Genomic DNA, 26,189 nt, shown 5'->3' on the forward strand with positions numbered 1-26,189 from the left:
GAGCTCTCTTTCTAGTCCTTACACACCTGTGTACTCTAACCCCTCCCTGAGATCCCCATGACCACGTGGAATTAGGGCAGAGTCGTGCACAACTAGTTGGGTGGAGTGGCAGATGCTGTATCATGGCTGACCCACAGTGGGTCTCCCACTGGTGCTTTTCTCTCATATGCATTGCTCTTCTGGGAACGGAGCAATGATTTCTCTCCTTCAGATTCTCACCAGGCCTGACCCTGCTTAGTTTTCAAGACTAGACAAGATCAGGCACCTTTGGGGTGGTATGGCTGTAGGCTGGGCAGTCTTCTCTGTCCTGCCCTATAAGGGAGCCCCCATGGGATCTTTCTTGCAGGAGCTGGTTATGTTAAGGCTGTGGGTGCCTGCTATGGTTGCCTGATGGCTGGAGATGTTTGTAGACCAAAGAACTCTTGAGCTGGTGGTTTTATTTCATTTTCTGTTCAAGATGGACTCAAAATTGATGAGCTCCCACAGCTGGAGACCTCTGCCCTTCTCTTTCAGGATCACAGCCATTATTGACCTTGGGAAGATTACAGACTATTCTTGTGTCTCCTTCACCACCCTCTGACTTCTAGGCTGCTCTGGCTAGCCAACCTAGCCAAATGCCAGAAACATTTTGGCAATATGGGGAGTTTTGATTTCTTGGTCCACCCAATGAGTGAATTCTCCCAAGCTGTTAAATTTAACTACCCTTTGCTCTGAGCCCAGAACAATTAATCACAATTAACATAGATTGGGGCAGTGATCAGGATGTAAAGTGAATAAATAAATTAATGAAAAAATAGACTATCTGGAGCCAGATCATTGTAGAAGAAGATCATGAGAATCTGTGTTTTGTCCTATTGACTTTGGTGTAGAACTGAGAAAGAAAGGACAGATGAACCAGAAGCATCTCCAGTCCTTTGTGGGATCATAGTTTGAAGATAATGAAGTTTTGGTAACCCCTAGAAATGCCAGTGAGCTTCCAGACTTTCCATAATCTTCACATTCTTTCAAGGAACCACATATTGCTTTTAGATTGAATTTTCCTTACTATCTATCTATCTATAAATTATGCACATAAATATATATATATATATATATATATATATATATATACACTCTATCTATATTACATATATGTAACAATACATAATAAACACCAAGTCAGCTTTTAGTAATAAACAATTGTGGCTAATTCAGTAATCATTAAAGACAGCTTATCATTTTGTTTTGTTGGTCTTGGAATTATTCTTGGTTGGTGACAATCTCCCAGAATTAATGCATTAAAAGACACAAGATGTTGCGGCCTGTACTGCCCGGCTTGGCAGCCATTGTGTTGCAGACTGTTTTGCCCCACGCTTTGGGGCCAAAATGTCCTGGCCTGCTCTGTTGCTCCGGACTGAGGGTCAGGGTCTAGCAAGAGATGTGAAGAATGGAGACAAGACAGAGGTTCTGATCAAGTCTCAAGTCTCCTTTATTGTCTCTCTTCATGTCTCTCTTATTGTCTCTCTCTTATTGTCTCCATCATTTATTGTCTCTTTTATTGTCTCCCTTATTGTTTCTCTTTTTGAAGGTAAGTCTGGGGTATTTATAGGCTTTTGCAGGTGAGGATATGACGTATTCCTTACAGGTGTGTATAGCGTGGATAGCACGTGCACCGCACACCTTGCAGAAGTGGATGCCACGTGTGCCTTGCAGCTGGGGACACTAAACAGCAAAACAAGATATGTGGGATAAACAAAATGTTTATCAGAGTGTGCTTCAGCTGTTGTAGGCTGATGAAAACCAAGGCTCATGTCAGGGTATATGGCTTGAGATGGCTGCAAAGCTGATAGTTGCTTTCTAGCCGCTTTCTGCTAAAAGTCCGCTCCTGACAACAAGAGTGGGGATTAACCATCTGCTGACTTTTCTATGCAGTGCTCTAAGGGTCAGGAGAGTCTAGTTGAAAGAACTTCAACTAAGATGCTTTGGATAAGGCTCAAATGGAAACAAGTTCTCCTAATATTTTGTTTCTTAGAGGCATTTCTACCAGCCAATCTGGACACTAGTGGGTGCTGGTGCCAAAGCGTTGTCCTTATCAGACCGTTCTACAGTGAGTGTGATTCCATCCGGTGTGCAGTGGATTCAAGATAGAGTGGCGGAGCTGAACCCAGACAAGAACTGTATCCGCACGGAAAATGGCAAGGAGGTAACTGTTGGGGCTGCTGGGCTTCCTTGTTGTCTGGGGGCAGCATAGCCATTTCCAAGCTGCACACCTCAGGGATGGAAGATGGCACAGATGCCGGTGTTTGTGTTTACAGCTCTGTGTTAAAAGCTGCATGACATGGCAGTGCATAGTGTATGGAGTAGGCGGAAGGATTATGTGGTTTTGAACATACACTGTGTGATACAGTGGACCTTGTTGATTAGTACAGCATCTTGAGACTGCATTTTTGTTGAACAAAGGCTATTTCTATGTATTGAAATAGTAGCTGCGTTTTTTATAACTGACACCTGGTTTTCCATAGGAGGTAAGTATTGAGAAATATCTACCCCAGTCACAGTCCAGGCATCCCTCCAGACAGTTATGTGACTAAGGTTTACCTCAGCACTAAGGGGAAGTGCTGCTGCTGGAGGGGAGGTTTAGACAGTGCTTAGCACTAGTTAGAGGTTACCTTCTATACTAGACCCATAGGGTTTTCAATAGCCATTTCCTCCATATTTGATGGATTCGTTGAAGTACAATGGTGAGACCACAGGCTCAGTGTCAAGCTGCAGTTTCATGTTTTCTATCTGCTGCTGAGCCCAGAACTGCAGCTCCCAGTCAGTTCTTCAGGGAACTCACCCTTGCCACAGGCCCCTCCTAGAGCTCACTCAGCACAGAGCCCATGGTGCTTTATGGTGAAGCATGTTGTACAGAAGCCATACCTCCCCTCACGTCACAGGTCACCCCTAGAGGATGAAGGTTCCATTTTCTCCTTGCAGTCCCAGAACTATCGAGGACCTCAGCTATGCTTGTCGGATGAGTGAATCTACACTTTCACTTCCTTGTGAAAAACAGAGTTTTATCCAAGTAAACAGATAATAAACTCCATCCTGATCTGTACTCTGTGCCATCCAGAGAGTCGATACCTTGACTGTCTTGGTTCTGTAGGAAAGCCACCCACTAAAGGGCATGGAAAGCGATAGAAGGCATGGGATCTGTGGCTATGTCCTAAAGGGAAAACAGAGGCACACTGTAATGGAAAGATTCTTTGCTCTACACAGACCTCAGTGGTTTTACCAAAGTGTAGTATCGATTATTTGTAAGGACTGGGCACTGACAAGCTTATGGGAGAGAGGTCATTAAGCCCAGCTAGAAAGAACACAACCACAAAAAACAAACAAACAAACAAACAAACAAAAAAACCAACCAAACCAAACCACTCCCACACCCCCAAAAAAAACCCACAAAATAAAACGAAGGCTTTTGAACAAACTTCCAAGTCTGCTGACCCAAACCCCAAGGAACAGCAAAGCTTGTAGGCATGACTTTTGAGCAATTCCAGAGAACAACGGAGAACTTGCCAAAAGACCTAATATGGACAAGTATCTCATTGCATACACAACGTGGAGGTGGGGACAGGGAGAGGGATCCTGATGCTAAGAACCTAGTAAATCAGCAGCTAAACCCTTGCAAAACTCCAGGCTCACCAATAACTGTCACATAGTAATTTAGAAATAGAAGGGTGCCAACAAAAGATTCAAAGACGACAAACCCGCCCTCAGCCAGTGACTAAGCCATATTGGCTCATACTGAACACACAGTCCATATTTCCCTGTTTGAATGTTCTTTAGAAAACAGTAACAATACTTCTGAGCTTGCATCTGTGCAAAACACCACTCTAAGTGCTTTACAGGTTTCTGCTCTCTGAGTGCTCAAAGCAGCTCACCAGGGTAGGCACCGTTTCCATTTCACAAATGAAGAAACTGAGACATGGCTTCCCTAAAAGCATTTACTACACACTTCTATGTCCTAGATGCTAGTCTGAAGACTGAACTTACAATGAGAGAGTTTAATCTCCTCCAAGGCCCCAGTCTGATGGGAAAGATAAGGGTTTCAGGTAATAACTCAGGAAATTACTAAGCCACAGCATGGCAAGAACCAATCGGTTTGTTAGGTCAAGGAAGGCTTGCCTGTAGGAGTTCTCTCTTGTTAAAGGGTGAGTAGGCATTAGTTAGGGTTAGAGGTAGGACTACATGCAAACACTTGGGGGAGGAAGCAGAGGCATTGGAGGAAACAAGCCAGTGTGGCTCGAATAGGAGGAGTAAGAAGGAAAACACTTAAATTCAGAGAAGAAATAAGGCTTGTGGTCTAGAACACAGACTCCCGAGGCAGGGGCATCAGAGACATAGTCTAGGTCATAGCAGTGCCCACAAGTTTACTTCTCATCTGGTGTCTGTGACAGGAGACACTATACTAAGAATAGAAGAATTTGGTAAATTGAATCATGTTTGCTAAAGAACACTGATTAATTTATGCAGTCTGAAGAAGGCTCTCTAGGGACACGCTACAAAATTAAAACTTGAACTTAAAGGCTCCCATCTGTGGTGAAAATTGCTAAGTGGGTGACAAGAATCATAAATCCGAAAGACTCAGACAGAGTGGGAGGATCAATTAAAACCAACACGACATCTCCCGAGAGACGTTATGTACTGATTTCTGATGCCATCAGCCTGCGCAGTGCTGTGCTCAGTGAAGTCCTAGAAGAACCCTACACAGACTCCTACTTCTTCCCTAACTTCAAAAGAACACTCTACAATTACCCCAAGTTTCTGAGCCTTAGAAGTCACAAATGATGCGTCGTTAGGACACCTACTGGGGCTCTTATCCTTCAGAGATGTAAAAAATTTATAATCCTCAAGATAAGGAACCCTATTACAGAGACACCGAGGAATCCCTGATCCCCAAGAGGCCCACTCAATGAGGCAGGCATGGTTGCTGCAGGGAACTGTGTGCATTATCAGGGAGAGGCCTGCTGACCTATAAGCAAAAGACTTCCAGGTAAACAAGCCATGATGCTCAGTCTTATGAGTAATAATATGCAATTTAATCTGGTCTCCTGGAGCTATTGATCAGCAGAGGAACAATAATATATAAGCCTTTAATTTCTTAGAAAAACATATGCACATATATTTACTTATATGGGCTTGGATATATGCCTTTCTGCGTTTAGGTAAGACAAGGAGCAGCTTTACACTGTTCCAGGACAGGGAAGCCTGATTTAGCAGGGCATCATGTGGGAAGAACAGTAGTAGTGAATTGACCTTGAACTCAACATGAATCAGCACTGTGCTGATGTCACTGAAAAAGGCAAACACAGCGCCTGACCGTGGGAGAGAACAGTCCTGCTGTTTCTAGGCCATTCTATTGTGTCCCCATGCCTTCTTCCTGGGTATTTTGTTCATAATAGCGTTAATAACCCAAATGGCCTTCCAGCTAAGGCTGATACTCCCTATGCCCTTCAATAGGTTGTTTCCCCCATAGAACCAAGAATGTCAAGCTGTTGACTCTGTGGACAGCATATACAGATCTGGATGGTTCTTCCCCCCCCCCCCCCCCTGTTAACCTTGATAAACTTTTCTAAAAATGCAACTAAAGTTATTCCTTCATATATTTGTTCATACAACCAGCATTGCTGAGTTCCTCTCTATATTCTAGGACTGCAAGGAGAAGAAACAACCTTTATCCTCCAGGAGTGTTCTGTGAAGTAAGGGAGGGCATGGCCTCTGTACAACACGCTCACTGCAAAAAAGCATCATGGGCTCTGTGCTAAGGGGTCTCTTGCAAAAGCAAGAGGCACAGGGAAGCCTGGACACACTGGAGTCAAGTCTCCTTTATGGCAAAGTGGGTCCTCTTCAACAGCCTCTCCTAGATAGAGTGGGACGTTCTTAGGCCTTGGAGCCTACTCTGTTCAACTGGGGTTTGCTCAGCTTGCTGTCTGTCCTTTCTAGTTTAATCTAAGATCACGGAGATTCCCATTCATATCCCCTTTTATCTAATTGCTTTCTTTGTTTAGCTTTTTAAAGGGATGTTCTTACACTTCCCTCTTACACTTTCTCCCACTGTATCTTCCCCTTGATCCTAAACATGCGTGTTCATTACCATATTTATGGATATCATTATCTTCAGCATGAACAATCACAATCCCTATTTGAATCATTAAACATAAACAATTGTATAACACACTTTCCAGTGACCTTCGAAAGAAGCTTCCCAATTGTGATATTGGTTCAGTTGGATCAGATTCATCAAATTATGATAGATCATAAAAACAATCATATTCTAAAGATGATTGCCTTTCTTTTGAGATTAGGAAGTCATTCTTAGGTTCCAAGGCCTAAGATTTTTGAAACAGTGAGATGTGAGGCAACAGAAAGGAAAGAAGGGTGGTCAACTGTGGGGCGTATCCACCCTTGCCCACCCTGCCCACCCTGCCCACCACCATCTACCTGGAGACACTTGCATTGACAGCTGGAGGCATGGTGCTGATTTTTGAGTATTGGTCTAAATATATATATATATATTTCATTTGTGTTGTAGATCTCCTACAGATATCTTATCATCGCTCTTGGAATCCAGCTGGACTATAAGAAGGTACAGTCTTTAGTTGTTTGTTATCCCCTCCAATTTATGCTAAGACAAAACTAGGGCACAGTATTCTTTCCTTACATTCATTAACAATTGGGAAATGACAGAGAAATGGTTCTAAGATACCCACCCACCCCCAAGTCTAGCTTACTTCTCATAGTCTTTTCTTTATGATTCAAAAAAATATTCTCTAAGATTCTGTCAATGATAACAATGTGTTTTAGCTTTGAAGTTCAAGTACAGTTCAGTATGTCTGTGCCCTAATCATGTTTCTGGCAGAAACAAGCTCTTTCTGTACTCACAGGAAGCCGGCCTTGTTATGTAGAGCTGAGCTGGACACATAAAAGAATTGGCTTTCCTTTGCAAATCACATCTACCTTGTGAATTCTTAAGCGGACCGTAACAGCAGAACACAGCTATTAGTTCATCAGACTCTGAAAGCATGCTTAGGCTTTACTGTATAGAGACTTGAGTGTCTTGGGTAGGAAGTGACTAACACGGTATAAATGATACCTAGAAGTTTCTTAGATGTGTTTTCAGCAGGCAAAGGAGCTACAAGTTCCCCGAGAGCTGCGAGAATCGAGTTGATTTTCTGAAAACACTTTAGAATAATTCATTTGTTTTTGGGACTCCCAGGAGCACTTTGGGGACCGTAGGCAAATAGTCACAGCACACAAAACCTGGTGCTGACACAGGCTGCAGATCCGTGATCCCAGCTTGTAGAGGTGGCTCATGGAAGGTCTTTGGGGTGTGTTTATATATGAAAAATTATGACTTGCCTGGGGTGTGGGGAAGGTAGTGGAGATGTGTTGGGATATGTTATATGAAGATTCTCTAGAAGCTTCTGTGCCTTATCAGGAGGGAGGAGAAAGCCAGGATTGAGAGTTTTATAGTGCCCTCTTATAGTGAGCAAAGAAACAGCAGTCTTTTTTTTTTTTTTTTTTTTCCAAATATTGGAATAGCAGAACTGTTACATATTTCAGATACTTGATGCATATAGGAAACTGACTCCATTATACACTGTATATAAGTATACAATAATCCCAATATTGAGCTGCTTTATCTTCACTCTCAGTTTTTTAAAGGCAGCCATTACTATGGAATCATTGCTAGATATTAACAATGAGTTCTAATTATATCTGAGCTACTACTCATGTGCTTTCTTGTTCTGGACTGCTCCAAATTTGCCTTTTGGCAATTGTACATCTATGCATTCCCTAGTCAGCTTTTATAAGCCATGTATACGAAACCATGTACGTCGTTGTAAGTAACCTCTAAGTTTCTTGCATTTCTCTGGCTGTATTTAAGTCTAAGAATAAAGAGTATGAAAGGATGCATAAATATACTGATGAGAAAAAAGATGCAGAGGATTGATCCTTTACAGCTTCTGGTGAGGAAGGTCTTTTTCCTCCATCTTATAGATGAAGAAACTGAGGCTGAGAGAATATAACTTAACTGTGGCTAGCGCACTACTGGGTACCCATTGGTTGAAACTTCTAGAAAATTTCCTGAGTGAATGTAGAGCAAAAAAGAAGGCAGTTATCTGCAGATACAAGATCCCTGTGGATCCCTAGGCAGGAATGTAATGACTTTTGTCAGGCTGGATCTCCGCTCTGTCTGTTGGATGTGTGGTGTTCTCATGCTTGACGCAGACCATCTGCCCCTCATCTTTCTCATGCCAGCTCCACTGAGTGTCTTTAGCATGGTGTGCTGCTCACTTCCCTGTCTTGAGGGTCAGACAGGACAGTCCTCAGCCCTCCCAGCACACAGCCTCCCTCTGTACTCTCAAAGGGCAATTAATCTATTCTCTTCCCTGATGCTCATGTGACTTCTCTCTGCTCCCATCTCTTTGCCCCTGAAAGCAACACTAGTGGATATGGGAGCATAAAACACACAGAACCTCCAGGAAGGAGTCTGGCTGCCAGGTTACAGCACCCTTCCTCTTAACAGTGGCTTTTAAGTACAAGGTAACTTACTCAGTTACAACACTGTTAAGTAGAAAAGGTGGAGCAGAACCCAGGACTTAAATATTCCACAGTACATGCCCTCATTGCCTACTTTACTATCTCACCAAGAGTTTGATCTGCACAACCCAAGAGGGCAATTTCAGTCTCCTGTTACTGGCATCATGGATGAACAGTTCTTGGTCCTTCCTGCCTCTCCTCAGAAAGGCAAGTGGTTCTCCTGAAGGCAGTTCTGGCTGGCAGCCTGTCCTCACTCTGGAGGTGGGAAGAGCTGTATCCCAACTGCAGCTTCTTGTTCAAGGAGGAGGTGGTGGTGGTGGTGGGGTGGGTTCTTCAGGGTCAAGCTCATTCTGCAGCTTGACAGGTGACTTCAGGGACCACTGCTGTGGTCTGGTGGTCTGAGTCTCTCATTTGTCTGTCTGTTCTGTGCGTGAATACAGGGGGCGCTGATGCTACTGTCATGTCTGAATGGCTGTAGAAATGGAAAAGAACAAGGGCTCCAAAAAGCATTGGCATAGTTTTGTTTTTTTAAATATGTAGATTTGCTTTAATCTCTGATAAATGGTAAATTTATGTGCATACCAAAAAGAAATGTATTTACTTCTTTTTAATTTTGTGAATTAGCATGCATCATAATGGTTTTCATAAGGAGATCTTCATGTGTTTTTGGTATCCTGACCTACATTAAGTAGGCCCCTTCCTTCCCTTAAATATTTCTTCCTTATGTTTTCACCTGGTTGACTACATTATTTCCCTCTCCTTCCTTTCCCTCTCTTACGGCCTCTTCCTTTCCTTTTATAGTCAATTTGCCACTTCCTTGATGTACACGTGCACACCCACACCCACACATGCACACATAAGTTTAAGTCTGTAATCAGCATATGAGAAAAATATGTTATTTGCTTCTCTGAGTGATGTATTTTGCTTAATACAGTGATCTACATTATATTAATTTTCTACAAATGTCATGATTTAATTCATGGCTGAGTAAAATTTTATTATCTACCTGTCTCATACGTTTCTTTATCTGTCTTTTTAAAAAACAAATTTTCTTGTGTTTGGTTGCAGATTAAAGGACTACCTGAAGGCTTTGCTTATCCCAAAATAGGGTCCAATTACTCAGTGAAGACAGTGGAGAAGACGTGGAAGGCCCTGCAGGACTTCAAGGAAGGCAATGCCCTGTTCACCTTCCCAAACACTCCGGTGAAGTGTGCTGGTGCCCCCCAAAAGATCATGTACCTATCGGAAGCCTACTTCAGGAAGGTGCGGCTCCTCTTCAGAACAGTTGACAAGGGCAGGCGCCACCTATCGAGCACCTGCCGCAAGTCCACTTTGATCTCTGACATATGACCTTTCTGTTACTCAAAGTTTCGTTCCATTTGAACACAGTTACATAGCTGGATGTGGAGACCACTCACCATGCACATTCTTTCTCTTTCACAAAGTTGTTCTCACAAATTAGATGAGGTTTTTCTACAGGCTTAAAAAATATGGTGACAATAATACTGTACATATAAATGAAGTATTCCATTTAAAACTGTGTAAAAGCCCAATGGCAAACTATGTTAGTAATTGTCTAAATACTTTAATGTTTGTAGTTAGGCAATTAATTATAAATCACACATATATACATATAAATTACATATATAAATCACACACATATGTATATGTGCATATATATGTATGTATATATGTGTACGTGTATACATGTATATATGTATATATGTATATATATGTGTATATATATGTATGTATATATGCATATAGTGACTGTCAATTGCTTTCACTCAGGCTCAAGGTTATGAGTATTTTCTGGCTCTTGATACATGTATTTGCAAATAGGCAAAATGCCAATTTTAAAGGTAAAAAATGTTCATATGGAATTTCAGAGCTTCTGTAATGAGGTTTTGGTTTTTTGTAATGAGGGTCAGGGGAGGTTTGCCCAAACACCTGTGTAGAGAAGATGGTTGCCTGTGGCATATACCTGGCATCAGGTAGTGGGGGCTGATTCTGCCCTCCCTATGCCTGTGAGGTATAGAATTAAGAGACAGCTCCAGTAACTGCTTCTTATGATGAGGCAGTTCCTTCTAGATCATAGAGGTTGGTACAAGCTTTTGAAGTTCTAACAGCTCTACTTGCAAGAAAATCTCTACAGAAGGTTTTAATTCTGGTCTGGATGAAAAAAAGAAATGAGAAACAAAATGGTGGCTGGAGTAATTGTCTGGCTTTCCTCTTTGCTTTTTCTTAGACTGGAAAGCGACCCAAGGCTAATGTCATCTTCAATACAGCTCTTGGAACAATATTTGGAGTTAAGAAGTATGCAGATGCCTTGCAGGAGATCATCCGGGAGAGGAATGTCTCTGTCAACTATAAGCACAACCTTATTGAGGTCCGAGCTGACAAACAGGAGGCTGTTTTTGAGATCCTAGACAAGCCTGGGGAGACTAAAGTGATTCAAGTGAGTGGCGGGTTCATCTGGCTGCCTGGAGCCTTATCTGCTGCAGCACATTCGGGAGACAGGAGGGCACCTCCCCCTGGACCAGCATTGCTACTTGGTGGGGAAGGCTGCTGCTGATAGAGCAGGAAAGGGAACTGAAGAGGGCAAGATGGGAGAGACTGTGTCAGCAGGGAGCACGGAGGGCTGATCTGCTGCGCTATGTGATTTATTTATTTATTTATTTATTTATTTATTTATTTATTTATTGGTCTTATTCTTTAAGTCCTCTTTAACTCCTCCCTGACACTCAAACTATTTCACATCATTTTATTGCCTGGAGAGTTTAGGGAGTACTTCTTCCAATGCCCTGTGAATGTCTAAACCTTTGGTGTGTGAGACACAGCCCTGCTTGTGAACTGGGAGGGAACTGTGGGTTGCTCACAACAGACAGGAGTATTCCTTTTTTGGCCATGGAAGAAGCTGTCTTTGCACATCTTTCACCTGTGCAAACACCCAACCCTTAACTTCCTTCTTAAGGGACTTCTTAAGCAGAGCCACCACCTTCCTTGGGAAGATTTCAGCCTGTGCCGTGGGCTCTGGGTCTTGGGCATCTGTGTCTTTCCCCACAGAGTGGGAATACTGCGTTTATGGAAGAATTATGGAGATTAAGCACAAGATGCAATGGTATTGGAGAATATTTGTTCATGCCATTCTGGCAGGAACTATCAGCAGTGAGACTGCATGGCTGGCTCACATTGTACTCTGTATTTAGTGACGATGAGTTCCATAAAAAGGAATTTTGAATGAACCGAAGATTAGTCTTCTAAACATCAAAAAATTAAGAACCCTTTCAGCTTAAGCTCTTTCTAAAACTCACTGCATCCACGTTTTTGTTCTTAAACAGAATATATTAAATGTCATTAAAATGTTACTGATGGCTCAGGGGCATACTTTAAAAGTCTTTTATTTGAAAATATCCTCAAACTTAGAGAAGTTATAAAAACAAAAATAGCAGAAATAAAATCGTGCATGTTTTTAGCTAGATTCATGTACAGAACCTTACAGCAGTTGCTTTAGCTTTATTACTTGATTTCCCCTCAATCTCGATTTCTGTTAATTTCCCTAGATACAGGTGATAATTATTGTGCATTATTCTCCTTATCTAGATAATTTTTCTAGATAAACTTTCTAAGATAAGGGTACTTTCTTATGTAACCACAATAGTTAAATTGCTAGTAACTATGTACCTACTAAATCTGGCACATATGATATTTTTATCTACTAAATGCATGCAATTTTGCTGACCGACCCAGTAGCTCTACAACACTCTTCCGTGTCTGGTGCAGTTAGTCTGATGTCTTTTTAGCCTCCTCCAATCTGGGGCGTTTCCACAGCTTTCCTTTATCTTCTGTGACTCTGATATTTTGGAACAACATAGCCTTCCTGTCTGCACTTTCTCAGAAGTGGACTCTTCCTCATTTCTGGCGATGAGTTTCCCTTATGAGCATTTCGTAAGTAACCTGTACTCCAAGGAGTTCATTGCAAGCACACAGGAGGCCTGTTCTGGGCTCTAGTCCAGATAAGGGTTAGTTTCTGCACTCAATTACCATCCTTTCTCCTTATCTTTTGAGAGGCATTTTTCCTGTCAAACATACACTCTGTTCTTGAAAGTATCACCCAGACTTAGTACCCACTGGAGATACTCATCTGCTTTGCTTTCAGTGTGATGATTACAAAATGATTTTTTTTTTTTGACTCCAGAATTTTATCCACACTTAGCAGGAAGCACTTGGCATTTTATCAGCAAGTTCTTTTTTTTCCCCCTGTTTTTCAGTTACTTACTGGTATGAATTCATGGCGGTTCATCTCCTCTAATATTTTGTCACTCATTAATGCTCTTATAGTTATTTTTATTGTCCCAGATTTGGTCAGAAGCTTCAAACTGGTTTCAGAGTTTGACACAGCTCTTTCTTCTCTTCCCTAGCACTTCCATGATGTCTGCTCATCTGTGTCTGTCTCCCCCAGGTCAGGGTCCTCACTGTGAATAGTTCTCATACAGCTGTGGCCAAAGGGCCCACTGGAGTTTCTGTGTGGACATTGGTTATCATTTCACACAAGTTGTTGTTAATGTTGGTTTTTGCTCCCCCGCTTCCCCGCCTGTCACAGTTGTGAGTTTTGAAAGGCCTTCCTCCTCTAGATTTTTAAACTCGCTGCTCCTAAATTATTATTTTTTTTTTTCCTGGAAAACATGTGATCCAAAATTGTAAATTTTATGCAAAGTAGAAGTGAATGGGCTGTGAGTGGCTGACTGTCCAAAGCAGACTTCTCGGAGAAAAGTGTGAGCTTGAGCAAAGGAACTTAAGTTTGCAGTGTTTTAAAAGTGTGGTTTCTGGCTGAGCTCTGGAGAGTCAAGGTTGTAGGTAGAGGCCTGGATGAGTGAGAGGATATTTCCTTTGCCAAGTTTGTAAAGGAGGAGGATATTTTGTGTCACCTTTGAGTGATAAGATTCCAGCTTAGATATTTCAATTAAGCTCTTAGACAATGAATACCAAAAAGCCCACTGAAGACTTTGACGTAACTGCTACCAGGGCTAGACTCGCCCAGGGAGTTTTAGAAATGTGTTGATTCCTGGGCATCTATAACACGCATTTTGATTAATTGGCCTGGAGTGTGGACTGAGGAATACTGAATTTCAAAAATTATCCTAATGACACTCATATTCAACTGAGATTGGGAACAGCCATGTAAGGAATTATATGTACCCTAAAGCCTAGTGGTTTTGGATATTATAACTGGTCCAGGCTTCTTCATGCTCATTAACAAACAGACCTACTGTCAGGGAGTCACACCCTCACCAGGCCCCTTAAAGGATATGATGTTCAAGAGCACTAAGCGTTTGCAAACTTTTCCTGAGGTTAAATACCCCTGCAACTGAGAGTTTGAATAAATGCAATCTACCTTTTTGATTTCTGGCCTCTCAGTGATTGTTGAGTCCCACGGGACACTAGAGGCTGTTGACATCTCTTTTATAGAGAGATTTATACAAGGTTGAGATGGCCTTAGCATATAAACATTTTCACCCTAGTGAAACATGAATAATTGAGTAAATGTGTCCTGAAGTAGACCTGACAAGACCTTTAAGTTACTACATGGGATTGCAAAATAAAATGAATAAAAGGCACTGCCTACAAAAAGAGGAAGAAAAATTACACAACTAAAACATTGAACAAATGGATGAGGCCTCAGCAGGGATCATCTGGGACAGCGTTTATTTATGTGTGTGGTACAGGTAACCCGTCTCTGCACCCAACACTACTCAACACACCGAATGCTAGACAAGATCCCTCTTCACTTCTCCAGGATGCTAGAGAATTTTATCTCTCAGTTTGTCCTCTCATAATGGTGACTTATAACTTTATGTATTTTTAGAGTTGAGTCCTTTGGAGGGGTGATGTTTTAACATCATCTTTACAAGTTTCAAGGCTCTAAACATCTCTTTACAGAATACAACTGAAGAACCAAATCCATTCAACACTAAGTTTGACAGTTGAGAGTCAAAGAGTTATAAACAATATTTGCCACTCCTTGATCTTTAGCAAGAATGGTAGCATCGATGGAGTGTTTCGGAACATTAGTGAATTATACTTCAAAATACTGGGTTCCCCACTTCTCCTATTGAAGGTATTTGGGCTCAGTATAGTGAGATCATAGCAACCTGCGAGGACAGATGTTTAGCTGCTCATTATCCTCCACCATAGCCCCTAAAGTCTTGGAGAACATATGGACTGATACATTCACTAATGCATTGATACTCTCTGTGGCCATTATGATACTCAAAGTGAGGAAGACAGAAGAGAGGCTTGTGGGTTGCAGATACACTGAAAAGATGCAAATGTGGATGCTCTTGTTTTATGTAGTATGAAATGCTTCATGTCACACCACCTATGAGCTCACCAGATGTCCTCAAGAAGAGTCCTGTGGCTGATTCTGCTGGCTGGGTGGACGTGGATAAAGAGACTCTGCAGCATAAGAAGTACCCAAATGTGTTTGGCATCGGGGACTGCACCAACCTCCCAACCTCAAAGACTGCTGCTGCAGTAGGTAGGTTACCAGCTCTGATTCTTCTCAAAGTCCCAGAAAAACCAGAAAAACAAAAGTTTATCATAGACTTTCATAATTCAATGATTTTTAATACTATTCTATTTATAATGGGTAAAACCTTTTGTGATCTAAAAATGACTTTGGCTTCCCCAAGACAGGCAGAATCAAGTTCTCAATAATCCTGGAGTTTTATGGAGAAGAAAATAGCTTTTAAAGGCTTTACCAAAATACCAAAAGAGTGTGTCCTTACCTGTCACAAAGACTGTTTTCAGGGCAATAAAGGGGGTGACCTCTCCCAGCTCTCTAAGTAGTAAGTTTTGTGATTGCCATGTTTACACCTCTGGTATGCTTGGTCCTTGATACCAGGCAGCTTGGCTATTTTTCTTCTGCCTAAAACACTGCAGAGCTAGGGAGGCATTTGTTTCTTTAGAAAACACATGCAAGTCAATGAAAGCTTGCAGACCAGAAAATTGTTCTGTATAGACAAGCACAGTGGAGCATGCCCTGATTGCTGGTACATGATTAAGGCCTCAGCCTGGAAGACTAAATTCTTTACCTAGGTATTCCGCACTAGCAGTGATGGGGAGAATTGCCTTTTACACTCTGTCCTCTACAGACAGGCGCTGTCTTCTGTGGATGCCATAAAACATGGACCTCTCTGCTGATGGCCAGATAGCTTTTTATGTGAATTTGGATACCTTTCTATGAGACCTACCAAGTGTCTTTTTCATTATTAATGCTATTTATCTCCTGTCTCTTTAATTTCAAAAATCTCAACCAATGAAAAATTTGAAAAAAAGCACATATTTGATTTACTAGTCTTTATACTTTTATATGTTTTTAATGAGTCATTTGAAAGTAGTTGAGGCATCATGATACATCTTTGCCTTCAGTAACTTAACCTGCCTCTCCTAGAAAGTACACATTCCTCCATATTTGCAGAACCTTTATTATGACCTAGAAACGTAACACTGTATAGTAAAACTGTTTCACATGCAGTGCAACTCATATTTTCTAAAAACATTCTTGTAGCTGTGAGATTAGTTTGCATTGCATTTGGCAAGCCTGGAGTTCATTACTTGGTTAAGGTGGGTCATGCCTGCTGCATTTATGTAATTACATTTATTTACTTGTTTATGGGCATGAACTCACAGAGGTTAGAGGATAGCTTGGAGTTGGTTCTTTCAGTCCATCTGGTGGGTCCCAGGAATTAAACTCAACTCCTCATTTTTGGTGGCAAGCACCCTTGCCTGTTGAGCCCTTAGCCTGCTTTCTCTTGGTAACTAATAAATAGCATGTGAGGCAGTACCTTTAATTTATATCCAAATTAGATGCATTTCTGTGGTAGAAAGATCTAATATGAGAGGTCAGATTGCCTGGCTTTTAGCTTATACCAGACAAAGAAATATTAATCCAACGCTTCAGATACAGTTTTAAGTGTGACTGAACAAAACTTATCAAGTGAAGTCTTCCTTCTGGGTCTGCCATCTGGCCGGTGTCTACATTCCTCAGCCGTGTAAACAGCGTCTCCATTGTTATCACATTTGCCATTTTACAAACCATGTCTTATTACGAGATTGCTTCAAATCTTACTAGAAAGTCTTACTTGTATTTGAGTAGTTTTCTCCCATTTTATCTCACAGCACTGCCGTGAATGCTCCACTGTGTCACTTCACATGGATATTTGCTTGTGCTGCTAGTGTCTAAGTGACAGTGACTCCAGCATTCCCCAAGCATTTCTCACTAGCCTTCCTACCCCAAGCTCTCTGAATCCCCATGCAATACCTGCACATATCCATTCCTCCTTGGCTCTGCTTGCCTCCCAGCCTCTGTCCAGATCATTGTGAGGAAGGCCACGTCTTAACATGCTGAATAATGCTTCCCTATGGCTGAGACCTCTTTCCTTGCTTCTCTGCCAAGAGACTCTTGGGCAAAACAGGATATTGTAATAGAGGGAAGGAACCCAGCTAGGGTGTGACCACACCCACACACTCTTCCCACCTTGCTGTTGGGTGTGACTGCTTCCAGGTCCAGTCTCTCTGCAGTGGCATCTAGAGACAGCTTTTCTCCTTTGACATTGATGTTGGCACCCTGTGCCAGGGGCCTCCTCATATATTTTCAGTCCAGTTTCCAAACTTTCTGTGTCCTCTGTGATATCTAATTCCCCAAAGAGGGGCAGGATCTTTGCAGCTATTACTTTGTCATCAGTGAGGACAGCCATTCAGTAGTCTTATTCAATTCTCCTGTTCACTTCTAGAGCCAATGAAATCATCATTTCTATTTGAGTGCCAGTAAACTATAGTTTTCAGGCAAAATAAGTCTGTGGACTGTTTTTGAGCAACTGGTTAAGAACAGCATCTGCAGGGGAACATTTGTTGAGTTCAATGGTAGTTTCCTACTGTTTTGCTGAATCCCCAAAATATTCCATTGTTCTACTAATGAGAATGAGTAGACCCACGTCATAAATATTCCTTGAATTGTACCAATAAGGCTTTTGTGGAATGTTTTTTCTCCACTCTTGCCATATACCCTCCCCCCATACATCTATAAAGACTCTATCTATCTATCTATCATCTATCTATCTATCTATCTATCTATCTATCTATCTATCTATCTATCATCTATCTACCTATCTATCTGGTTTGGCCTTAGTCAGATAATACTATAGAAAGGAAAGCCCAGTAATTTGCCTTAGTGGGTATGACGGGGGCTACCAATCTAGGCTGTCTATGAGTGGGGATACAAGGTGCCATACAACATGGCACCCAGACTAAACCAAGAGTGGGGGGAATGGGATTTGGGTAGGGTCACCCTTATCATCCTGTGGGAGAGAGCTGGGTTCTTAATTTCAAAGTAAGAGTGACAGCTGTGTGGTCTTTGATGAATTGAGGGCTCCTTCTGATAGAACTTCAAGTAAAAGGAAAAGTCATGATCTACTCACAATCTAGAGAGGTGTGGATGGAATCACCATTATCTTGTTTATATTAATGTTATATGCAAATGAGCTTTCTTGGAAAACCTGACGCTCAGACTTTCTGTTCTCTTTTAGCTGCCCAGTCCGGAATCCTTGATAGAACAATTTCTCTGATTATGAAGAATCAAACACCCACAAAAAAGGTTTGCATACCTATAGGGGTTACTGCCTAGTTTATCACCTCCCCTTCTGTATGAAGGTAGTGTTTCTCCATAATTCTGGTACTTTCTTATAGCTTATACTGTATAGAAGAATTTAATTTGTCTGTAGTATTATTACATAATTTTCAATTTTCATAGTCCAAAAATCCAGAAACTAGGACACACACACACACACACACCAATTTCAGTCACTCAGCAAATAATAAATTATGGAATTCCATGACAGAAAGTATTTTCTTGTTTATTCTCACAATTTCAGTATGATGGCTATACCTCTTGCCCACTGGTGACTGGCTACAACCGTGTGATTCTTGCTGAGTTTGACTACACAGCTCAGCCCCTGGAAACCTTCCCTTTCGATCAGAGCAAAGAGCGAATTTCTATGTACCTCATGAAGGCTGACATGATGCCATTCCTGTATTGGAATATGATGCTGAGGTGGGTGTCTCATCTGGTGCCTGTGTAGAGGGCACCAACTTGTTTAGGGGTGGGCTGCTTCAGAGGGTCCTTCTAGCTTCCACTCAAAGCAGGATTTGCTAATGAGACCTACTCTACTGCACCATTTCTCAAGAATTAATGGTAGCTTTTGAAGAACTCCCGAGCCTCAGCCATACTTGAGAGAGGGCTGTCTTAGGTAAGGGGAAAGTTTGCAGTATTTCCATCTTGTGGTGGAGTGCCCACTCTTCTCTTTATTCTTGGGAGGAACCAAGTCTTCTGTTTTCCATTCTTCATTTCTTTTTTTTTGTTTCTAGGTGAATTAGATAAATAATACTAATACTACTAATAATACTATAATAAAATTCTTTTACATGCCAAGTACTTTCTCATCTGCTGCCTTCCTTTGGTTTTACGATGTTTGAGAAGCATTAAAAGTAATTAAGAGAACAAAGATAGACTCAAGCTCTGACCTAATTTTGAATAATGTTTCTATCATTTAGTGGCTGAGCAAGTTGATCAGACTATGTTTAGTTTATTATTCAAAAATTGAAAATTTTTCATTAAGGAGATAATACAGAGTCAGACAATGGTAGGTATTCGATAAGTAGACTACCACACATTAACAACTCATCTATGCTTACAAAAAAGTAGTTTGATTTTTCCAGACACATATGAGATTGATAAGTTAGGATATCCACACCAGTGATCCTTAATCCAGGATGATATGGAGATATGGGGGACATTTGGCAATATTTGGAGACATTTTTGGCTGTTATCACTGGAAGGATGCCGTTGACATCTAGTGAGCAGAGGTGTGGGATACTGCAATGCAGAGGGCATCCCCATGATAAGGAACTGCTGGGTCCTAACTGTCAGTAAGGTTGAGAGAATACCCTTCTTTGAATTCCTGAGGAGGTAGCAGTATGCATGTTGCAGCAGCTTTGTGGGTGTATGCTGAGTTTAGTCAGCATGCTGGGCTCACCCAGCAAGTTCAGTGTCAAAGCTAGGACTCATTGTAGGTTGTTCAAGTCATGAGATCCTTTCCACCTCAGTAGAAACATCTTGCCTTATGTGCTGATAGGCATCCCTAGTGACTTCTTATAACATGATATCACCTCATCTCCTTTGTCTCCATGGCCTTTTTGTGTTATTTCTTACAGAGGCTACTGGGGAGGCCCAGCCTTCTTGCGAAAGCTGTTTCATCTGGGCATGAGTTAAACATAGCTCAGAGCTTGCTCTTCTTGGATGGCTTCTTGACCAAAATCGCAGTTACTGATTGACATGACAGATACGAAGGACTCAGAATCTCACCCTTTAAGGAGTTTCTTACTGGACATGGTGATACCTTTTTAGACCTCTGAATAGCTATCATGTGGACAACCCAGAATGAGTCTTTGGAAACATCCAAATGCAACAATAAAACTCTATTTTATAAATAAAACTTTGTCATTGATTTACTTATTTGAGGAAATATCTTGACTAGCAGCGAATGATGGGAAGTTGTAGCACTTGGGAGAAGAAGCTGGTGTTAGGGCGATTGCTTTCTTGTTGTCTACTGGTGTGTTCAACTTACAGTACTACTTTCTGAAGGCTGAGTCACTGAACAGAACAGTCCAATGATATTATATTGTGATATTAGAGTGTGTTGCAGACCTACACATGGCTGCTTACAACTCCTGCTTCGGGAGACAGCAGGAGATGCTAGAGCTCAGGTGCCTCCCCTTGGGGGCCTTGACGCTGAGCTGAGCCTATGCTTTTCCAGACAGTGACAAGCACTATGAGTCACTAATCTCTTCCAGTCCCAGGTCCTCTTCTGGGCAGTTTTGGCTGAACCTAAGATTTTCCTTTTCACTATATTCCATCAGGGATACCAACCTCAAGTTCCGCCCTACCCACTACACCTTCAGTCTCCTCTATCCTACAGGGCATTTCCTCTATTAAATTTCTGTGTTAACCTAATTCTATCATGGCGCCTGAGTTTCCCAGAGAACTTATACAAACACAGTGATGTTGGATCTGAAGAATTCCAGTGGCTAAGGTAAGTATTGTCTCAAGTCATCCTCAGTTTGGCCAATAAAGTGTTGAAGAGTTTGGACTGGAAGAAGCTCTAGTTTGTTGGAAGCTCAATAGTAGCACCAAAATAATTTACTCCCAGTCAGTTGATTGCAGAAGTTTAGTTTCAGGCAGTCTAGAAGTTTAAAGGCATGCATATTTCATATTCATAAATGACTTTGATTTTATAACATTTTAGAATTCAAACCCTTTAATGTGTTACCAAGTCTTTCTGGGTTCCTGGAATTATTCTTATGACTCTAGAAACCCTATTCAGACATATATTCATTCAACAACTATTTACCAGACACCTACTAACTGCTATTTTCATCCTGGGGGATGTGCTGAGGACCTAGAATAAGGACTCTGTTCCTGTTTTATTTATTTATTTTTATTAGATATTTTATTTACGTTTCGGATGCCATCCCCTTTCCCCATTTCCCCTCCCTAGAAAACCCCTATCCCATGCCCCCCTTTCCTTTTTGATTTTATACAATTTTTTAAAAAAATGTTAATCAAAGGCTTTATAAGTTTGGTAATGCTCGATCAGAAGTGTAACCCAATACCCAACCTAGATATATCAACTATCTTTGACTGCTAGAGACATGTGAACAACTGCCTCCATGTCCCCCCTTCTCTCTCTTTCTTTCTCTCATCACCAAGCTTCTTCTTCCTTCTTCTCCTTCTCTCCTTACTACTCTTCCTCTCCATACTCCTCCCACCTTAGCTTCTCCTATATATCACCCTTCCTGGGGTGCCAGGGAGTTTGCTGAGTTGGACATGACTTGGTTTAGGAGGACACTTTCCTTTCAGCTATGGGAGAGAGTTGAGTACCACCCCAGCAGGAGGCACCATGCTGAGGGAAGTGAAGACTTCAGCTGACCATGCATCAGAGACTTATTTGCTTAACACCTGTTCCTGCCCAGGTATCAGTGGCAATCCTTTTGGTTTTCAGGATGCCCCTGTTTGGACAGTTGCCCATGACTACTCCCTCATCCTGCTCTCAGCATGGCAAAGCCATGCTACACATGGTGCTCATATTGGGCTGGCAACTCACCTTCAGGTGGTATACACAAAACAATTAGCTGAAGTCAGAGAAGCCTCATGCCCTCCTGGAATTCCTGCAGCCTGCCTCTGTACTCCTACAGGATTGTGAGTTCATTCTATGTGATCCTTCTCTACAGGCTCCAGGAAGACCTGGGAATTATCCAGAAGGATAATTTCCCTGGGTGTGGAAAGAAATGCTAGAAAGAATGGGGCAGCTAAGCCTCTTGGTGAAGGAAATCTGAAATCCTTTGTAGACTTAACACAGCCTCCTGGGTCTGCTTATGCTAGTGCATTCTGAATAAAACCTCCAGGCAGACAACTGCTTCAGAGGAGTGTGACTTATTGCCATTGCCATGGGAGACCCTACTGGTCTGACATTGGTCCCCAGATCTCAGTTTCTCCAGCTGGAGAAGATAACATGTGTACTCAATTCTAGAAACGCTTAGCCTTTGAAACCTTCTCACTTCACTATTCACTTCTTATTCACTAGTATGGGGCTGGCCAAAGGAGAGGGCATTTTTGGAGTTATCTTTGGATCAGGAGTAGGGTGCAGGAAGAGGAGTGTGAGGTTTGGCATGGGAAGGGGTGCAGATTTCTCTCAGGGCAGTGTCTTTGGGCAGGACTGAGTCACAGGTTCTGCTGTGAGACATATGCCTCAGATACACTCCCTCAGAATCCAGAAGTGACAGGCTGGGACTGTGGAACTGGAGAGTCCTTTGTGCCTGCAGTTACTTTTACCTTCATAGGTTCTTCCTTTTGATTTCCTAGACTAGATGGTTATGACCCACGATGTGGATGCTGGGAATAGAACCCGGATCCTGCCCGCCCTGGTGTGGAAAGTGATGCATTTAGGTCACAGTGTAGGGAGCATTGGGATAGAGGGCTGGGCTTAAGTCTGCTAGGGACTGCCAAGGTTTGAGATTTAGCTGTTTTCTTTTGTATAATGTATGAGAAAGTTTTTCTTCTATTTAAATTTTGTAGAAAATGTAGAGAGCAGAGACAAAAGTGATTACTTTATCCAACATCAAGTAATGACAGCAAACAGCAAGTAGGCGTCTCTTTTTCAGCTTAATATTACAAATAATGTTCAGACTGTACAGGTTATATTTAAAAATATAACATTTGTGCATGCAATAGCAATTAGTGAAAAAAGAGGCCATGAATTTGAAGGAGAGCAAGCAGGGAGGGGCACATGGGAGGCTTTGGAGGGAGCAAAGGGAAGGGAGAAATGATGTAATTAAATTATAATCTCAAAATAAATTTCAAAACAAATTATTCCTCTTTTTGAGGAAAGTGGCTTTTGTAATGCAATATGTAAAAGCAGTTCATGTTATTAAAAATGTATTGGAGAGCTCTGATCTAATTTAATTATTTTTTTTCCTGTAGTTCTGGGAATTGAAACCAGGGCCTTGTGCATGTCAAGTAAACACTCTACCACAGTAAGCTACATCCCCAGCTCCCTGATCTGATTTTCTCCTTCATGCCTTAAAACCATAGGGCTTTCATCCAATATAGACTTACTTTGATTATCTCAGGGAAGGAAGAAACAAGAAAAATGTTTGGGTAAGATGAGGCACTCTGATTAGGTTAATATAAATTAGATCTGTCTTGTTTGCCTAAGTGCCAAGTAGGTAAGGGGGGTGCTTGTCCACACGATGAAAGAATTTAAGGTCAGTATCATGTAGTAGAAATATCCCACGAGGTTGAGAAAAGGGAAGAGGGAGACAATTTTCTATCGCAATGTTGATTCTTTTTTTTTTTTTAAACCATTTATTAACATGTTTCTGTGCATGGGGGTATGAGTGCCGTGGAACATACATGGAGGTCAGAGGACAACTTACAGGAATCAGTTTTCTCTTTTTGACATGTGGGGCCTGGAGATCACACTCAGGTGGGTAAGCGTGGCAGCAAGCACCTTTATCCACGGAGCCATCTTACCAGTGTATTCACTAAACTGTTCCTCTGACCTGTATGCACATGCTGTGGCACACATGTGCACATGCTATGGTACACATGCACACACGCACGCATGCTTGTTCCTGTGTGTAGTGTGTGCTCTTACTCTCTTTCCACCTTCTGCCCCAGGAACCCATCAAGTGTGATCTGTGTCAATGGTCTCTTCTGGTGCCTATTTTCTGGTTGGGTTTGATTGCTGGGTGATGGTGAGAGAAGATGGTGGGATGAGAAAGGACAAGGAGTCAGTTGGTCCTTTTTTCCTCCGATTATACCCTTGTCTTGACCCCACAATGAGGTTAAAAATGAAAATTCAGACTATAAATTCATGACATTTTATAGCAATTTTATAAAGATTATCATCTGTTGAATCCAATAGTTTAAAGAAATTGAGCTTGCATGTAGTGTATGTTTTTCAATCTCATTTTTCTAATCAACTTATTGTTGAGTAGTGAACAGAAAACCCACAAACCTGATCTTTCAGCATCAATTGTTGGCTAAGGCCTGTTGTGGGTCCTGATACCTGCTCTCTGCCTTCTGATGGGCTGGCTACTATAAACAATGCATAATTGCAAACCCCGAGTGACAACACTGAGCCCATGCCTGTGTCCCTTCCATTTGGCTTCTGCGATGGTGCATTGCTCATCTTGAATTGTTCCAGTTAGACTCCTTGTCTGCCCCATATTGGGACACAACTGTCATTAGGAAAACCGAAAGCCAGGTAGTGATGCTGTGAAAATATATGGAGGGGTGACTGGATATTGTGGAGCCACAATGACTGTGCACTAGAGGGAAGCTGAGATGAAGTTGGAGAGAATGAGAGAGTGGGAGAGAGAGAGACAGACAGAGAGAGAAAGAGGCAAAGAGAGAGAGACAGAGACATGGAGAGACAGAGACAGAGAGCTAGAGACAGAGACAAGGAGGATTTAGATGGAGAGAATGAGAGAGTGGGGAAGAGAGATACAGACACACACACACAGAGACAGAGAGAGACACACAGACAGAAAGTTGGAGAAAGAGAAATAGAGAGACAGAGACACAGAGACAGAGAGAGAATGAGAGAGAGTGGGAGAGAGGGAGACAGAGAGAAACAGAAACAGACACACAGAGACACACAGACAAAGAGAAAGAGAGAGAGAGAGAGAGAGAGAGAGAGAGAGAGAGAGAGAGAGACAGAGAGAGAGAGAGAGAGAGAGAGAGAGAGAGAGATGAGCTAAGGTCATGTCACCAGACAAGTAGGGGTGTTCACAGCTCACACATACTTGGGCTAGAAGTTTTATCAGCAGGACTTCAGAAACCACTGTATGGCAGGTGTAAGCAGAAAACATAAATACTATGGCAGATGTGAAATTATAACCTGTGAGACACACACAGCCTACTACCTATTTTTAAAAGTAAATAAAATTTTCTTGGAATATGGTTTTATGTGATGGTTACAGGTGTACTTATACTGTAAAGGCAGAGCTGGGTAGTGATGAGAGAGACCACTTGTGGTCTGCAAATCCTGAAATATGGACAGTCTAGCCCTGGAGAAGAAGTCTGAGGACTCCTGGCTCATGGAGAGCAAGTGATCAAGAACCCAGAAAGAGGTTGGTTTTCAGATGCTTGGGTAGCTTCAGAAATTGCCAGGATTCTGGCCCTAGTGGTCCTGGCTGTTGACCACATCAAAATAGGCAATTGCAAGGCCTGGGAGATGGTCTAAACCTTATAGTTTCTAGGCTGGTGTGGATGCCCTCACAAACATTCTAAATGAATCTAGATGTGTGTGTGTGTGTGTGTGTGTGTGTGTGTGTGTGTGTGTGTGTGTGTGTTACTTTAGGTAATGAAGAGACTGAGGAGATGGGTGGGGAAGACTTTTTCTTTTTTGTCTGTTGGCTGCTTCCTCCTGCAGGTCCTCTTCCTGTGCTGACTATAATGGGCTATAGCTTTCATGTTCTGCACTGTTTATCACTTTCCAGAATCCATCACGGATCCACTCTTGGGGGGAGGGTTCTGAGTTGGCCTTAAGTGGGACTGCAAGACCTGAGGATGGGGCTCATCTTCAATGAGAGATGTGTTATGAGGATAGGAAGCTTCGGATGACCTGCCTGCCCAGGGAACAGTGCTTGCTTCTCCAATAGTTTTGAAGTTATGAACTGTATGGGTCTTGGTTGGCTGCTGGAGGTCCTTAGGTAAGTAGGATGGGAAACAGCCTTGGAGGAAGTGGGAGGTCCCTGTGGTTTAAGAGGAAGCCAGCTTCTCAGGGAAGGACCCTGTGCACCTCATCTGGCATCCTCCTGGGCAGGCGATGTTGGTGAGGCATTGGCAGGGAGTTTGGGATTCTGCCTGCTGGCACCTTGCTCCCAGGAAGCACCAGTTTATGGTCACAGGAGCTCTTGGTGGGCTTTCTGCCCAAACCAGTGATGTAATGGTCTAAAAAGGAGGAGGAAAGGCCAACAACCTCTCCGCTTATTTCTGT

The 26,189-nt window shown here is 42.1% G+C and overlaps 1 protein-coding gene across 3 annotated transcripts in view; it reads left to right on the forward strand.

Moving 5' to 3' along the window:
* Sqor (sulfide quinone oxidoreductase) overlaps positions 1-20,120 on the forward strand; it is a 38,996-nt gene extending 18,876 nt beyond the window's left edge. For 2 of the 3 annotated variants that reach the window (XM_034496884.2, XM_034496883.2), the window contains 8 exons: positions 2,012-2,182; positions 6,557-6,610; positions 9,637-9,831; positions 10,817-11,026; positions 14,923-15,106; positions 18,156-18,223; positions 18,501-18,679; positions 19,840-20,120. In XM_034496884.2, coding sequence (XP_034352775.1) covers positions 2,012-2,182; positions 6,557-6,610; positions 9,637-9,831; positions 10,817-11,026; positions 14,923-15,106; positions 18,156-18,223; positions 18,501-18,679; positions 19,840-19,897 — 1,119 coding nt within the window. In that variant the 3' untranslated portion in view covers positions 19,898-20,120. Of the gene's footprint in view, positions 1-2,011; positions 2,183-6,556; positions 6,611-9,636; positions 9,832-10,816; positions 11,027-14,922; positions 15,107-18,155; positions 18,224-18,498; positions 18,680-19,839 lie in introns of those variants that run through there. The other variant, XM_076929650.1, reaches the window with a different exon arrangement.
* Positions 20,121-26,189: the final 6,069 nt, after the last annotated feature.

The sequence above is a fragment of the Arvicanthis niloticus genome, chromosome 2, assembly GCF_011762505.2.
Source record: "Arvicanthis niloticus isolate mArvNil1 chromosome 2, mArvNil1.pat.X, whole genome shotgun sequence".
NCBI lineage: Eukaryota > Metazoa > Chordata > Mammalia > Rodentia > Muridae > Arvicanthis > Arvicanthis niloticus.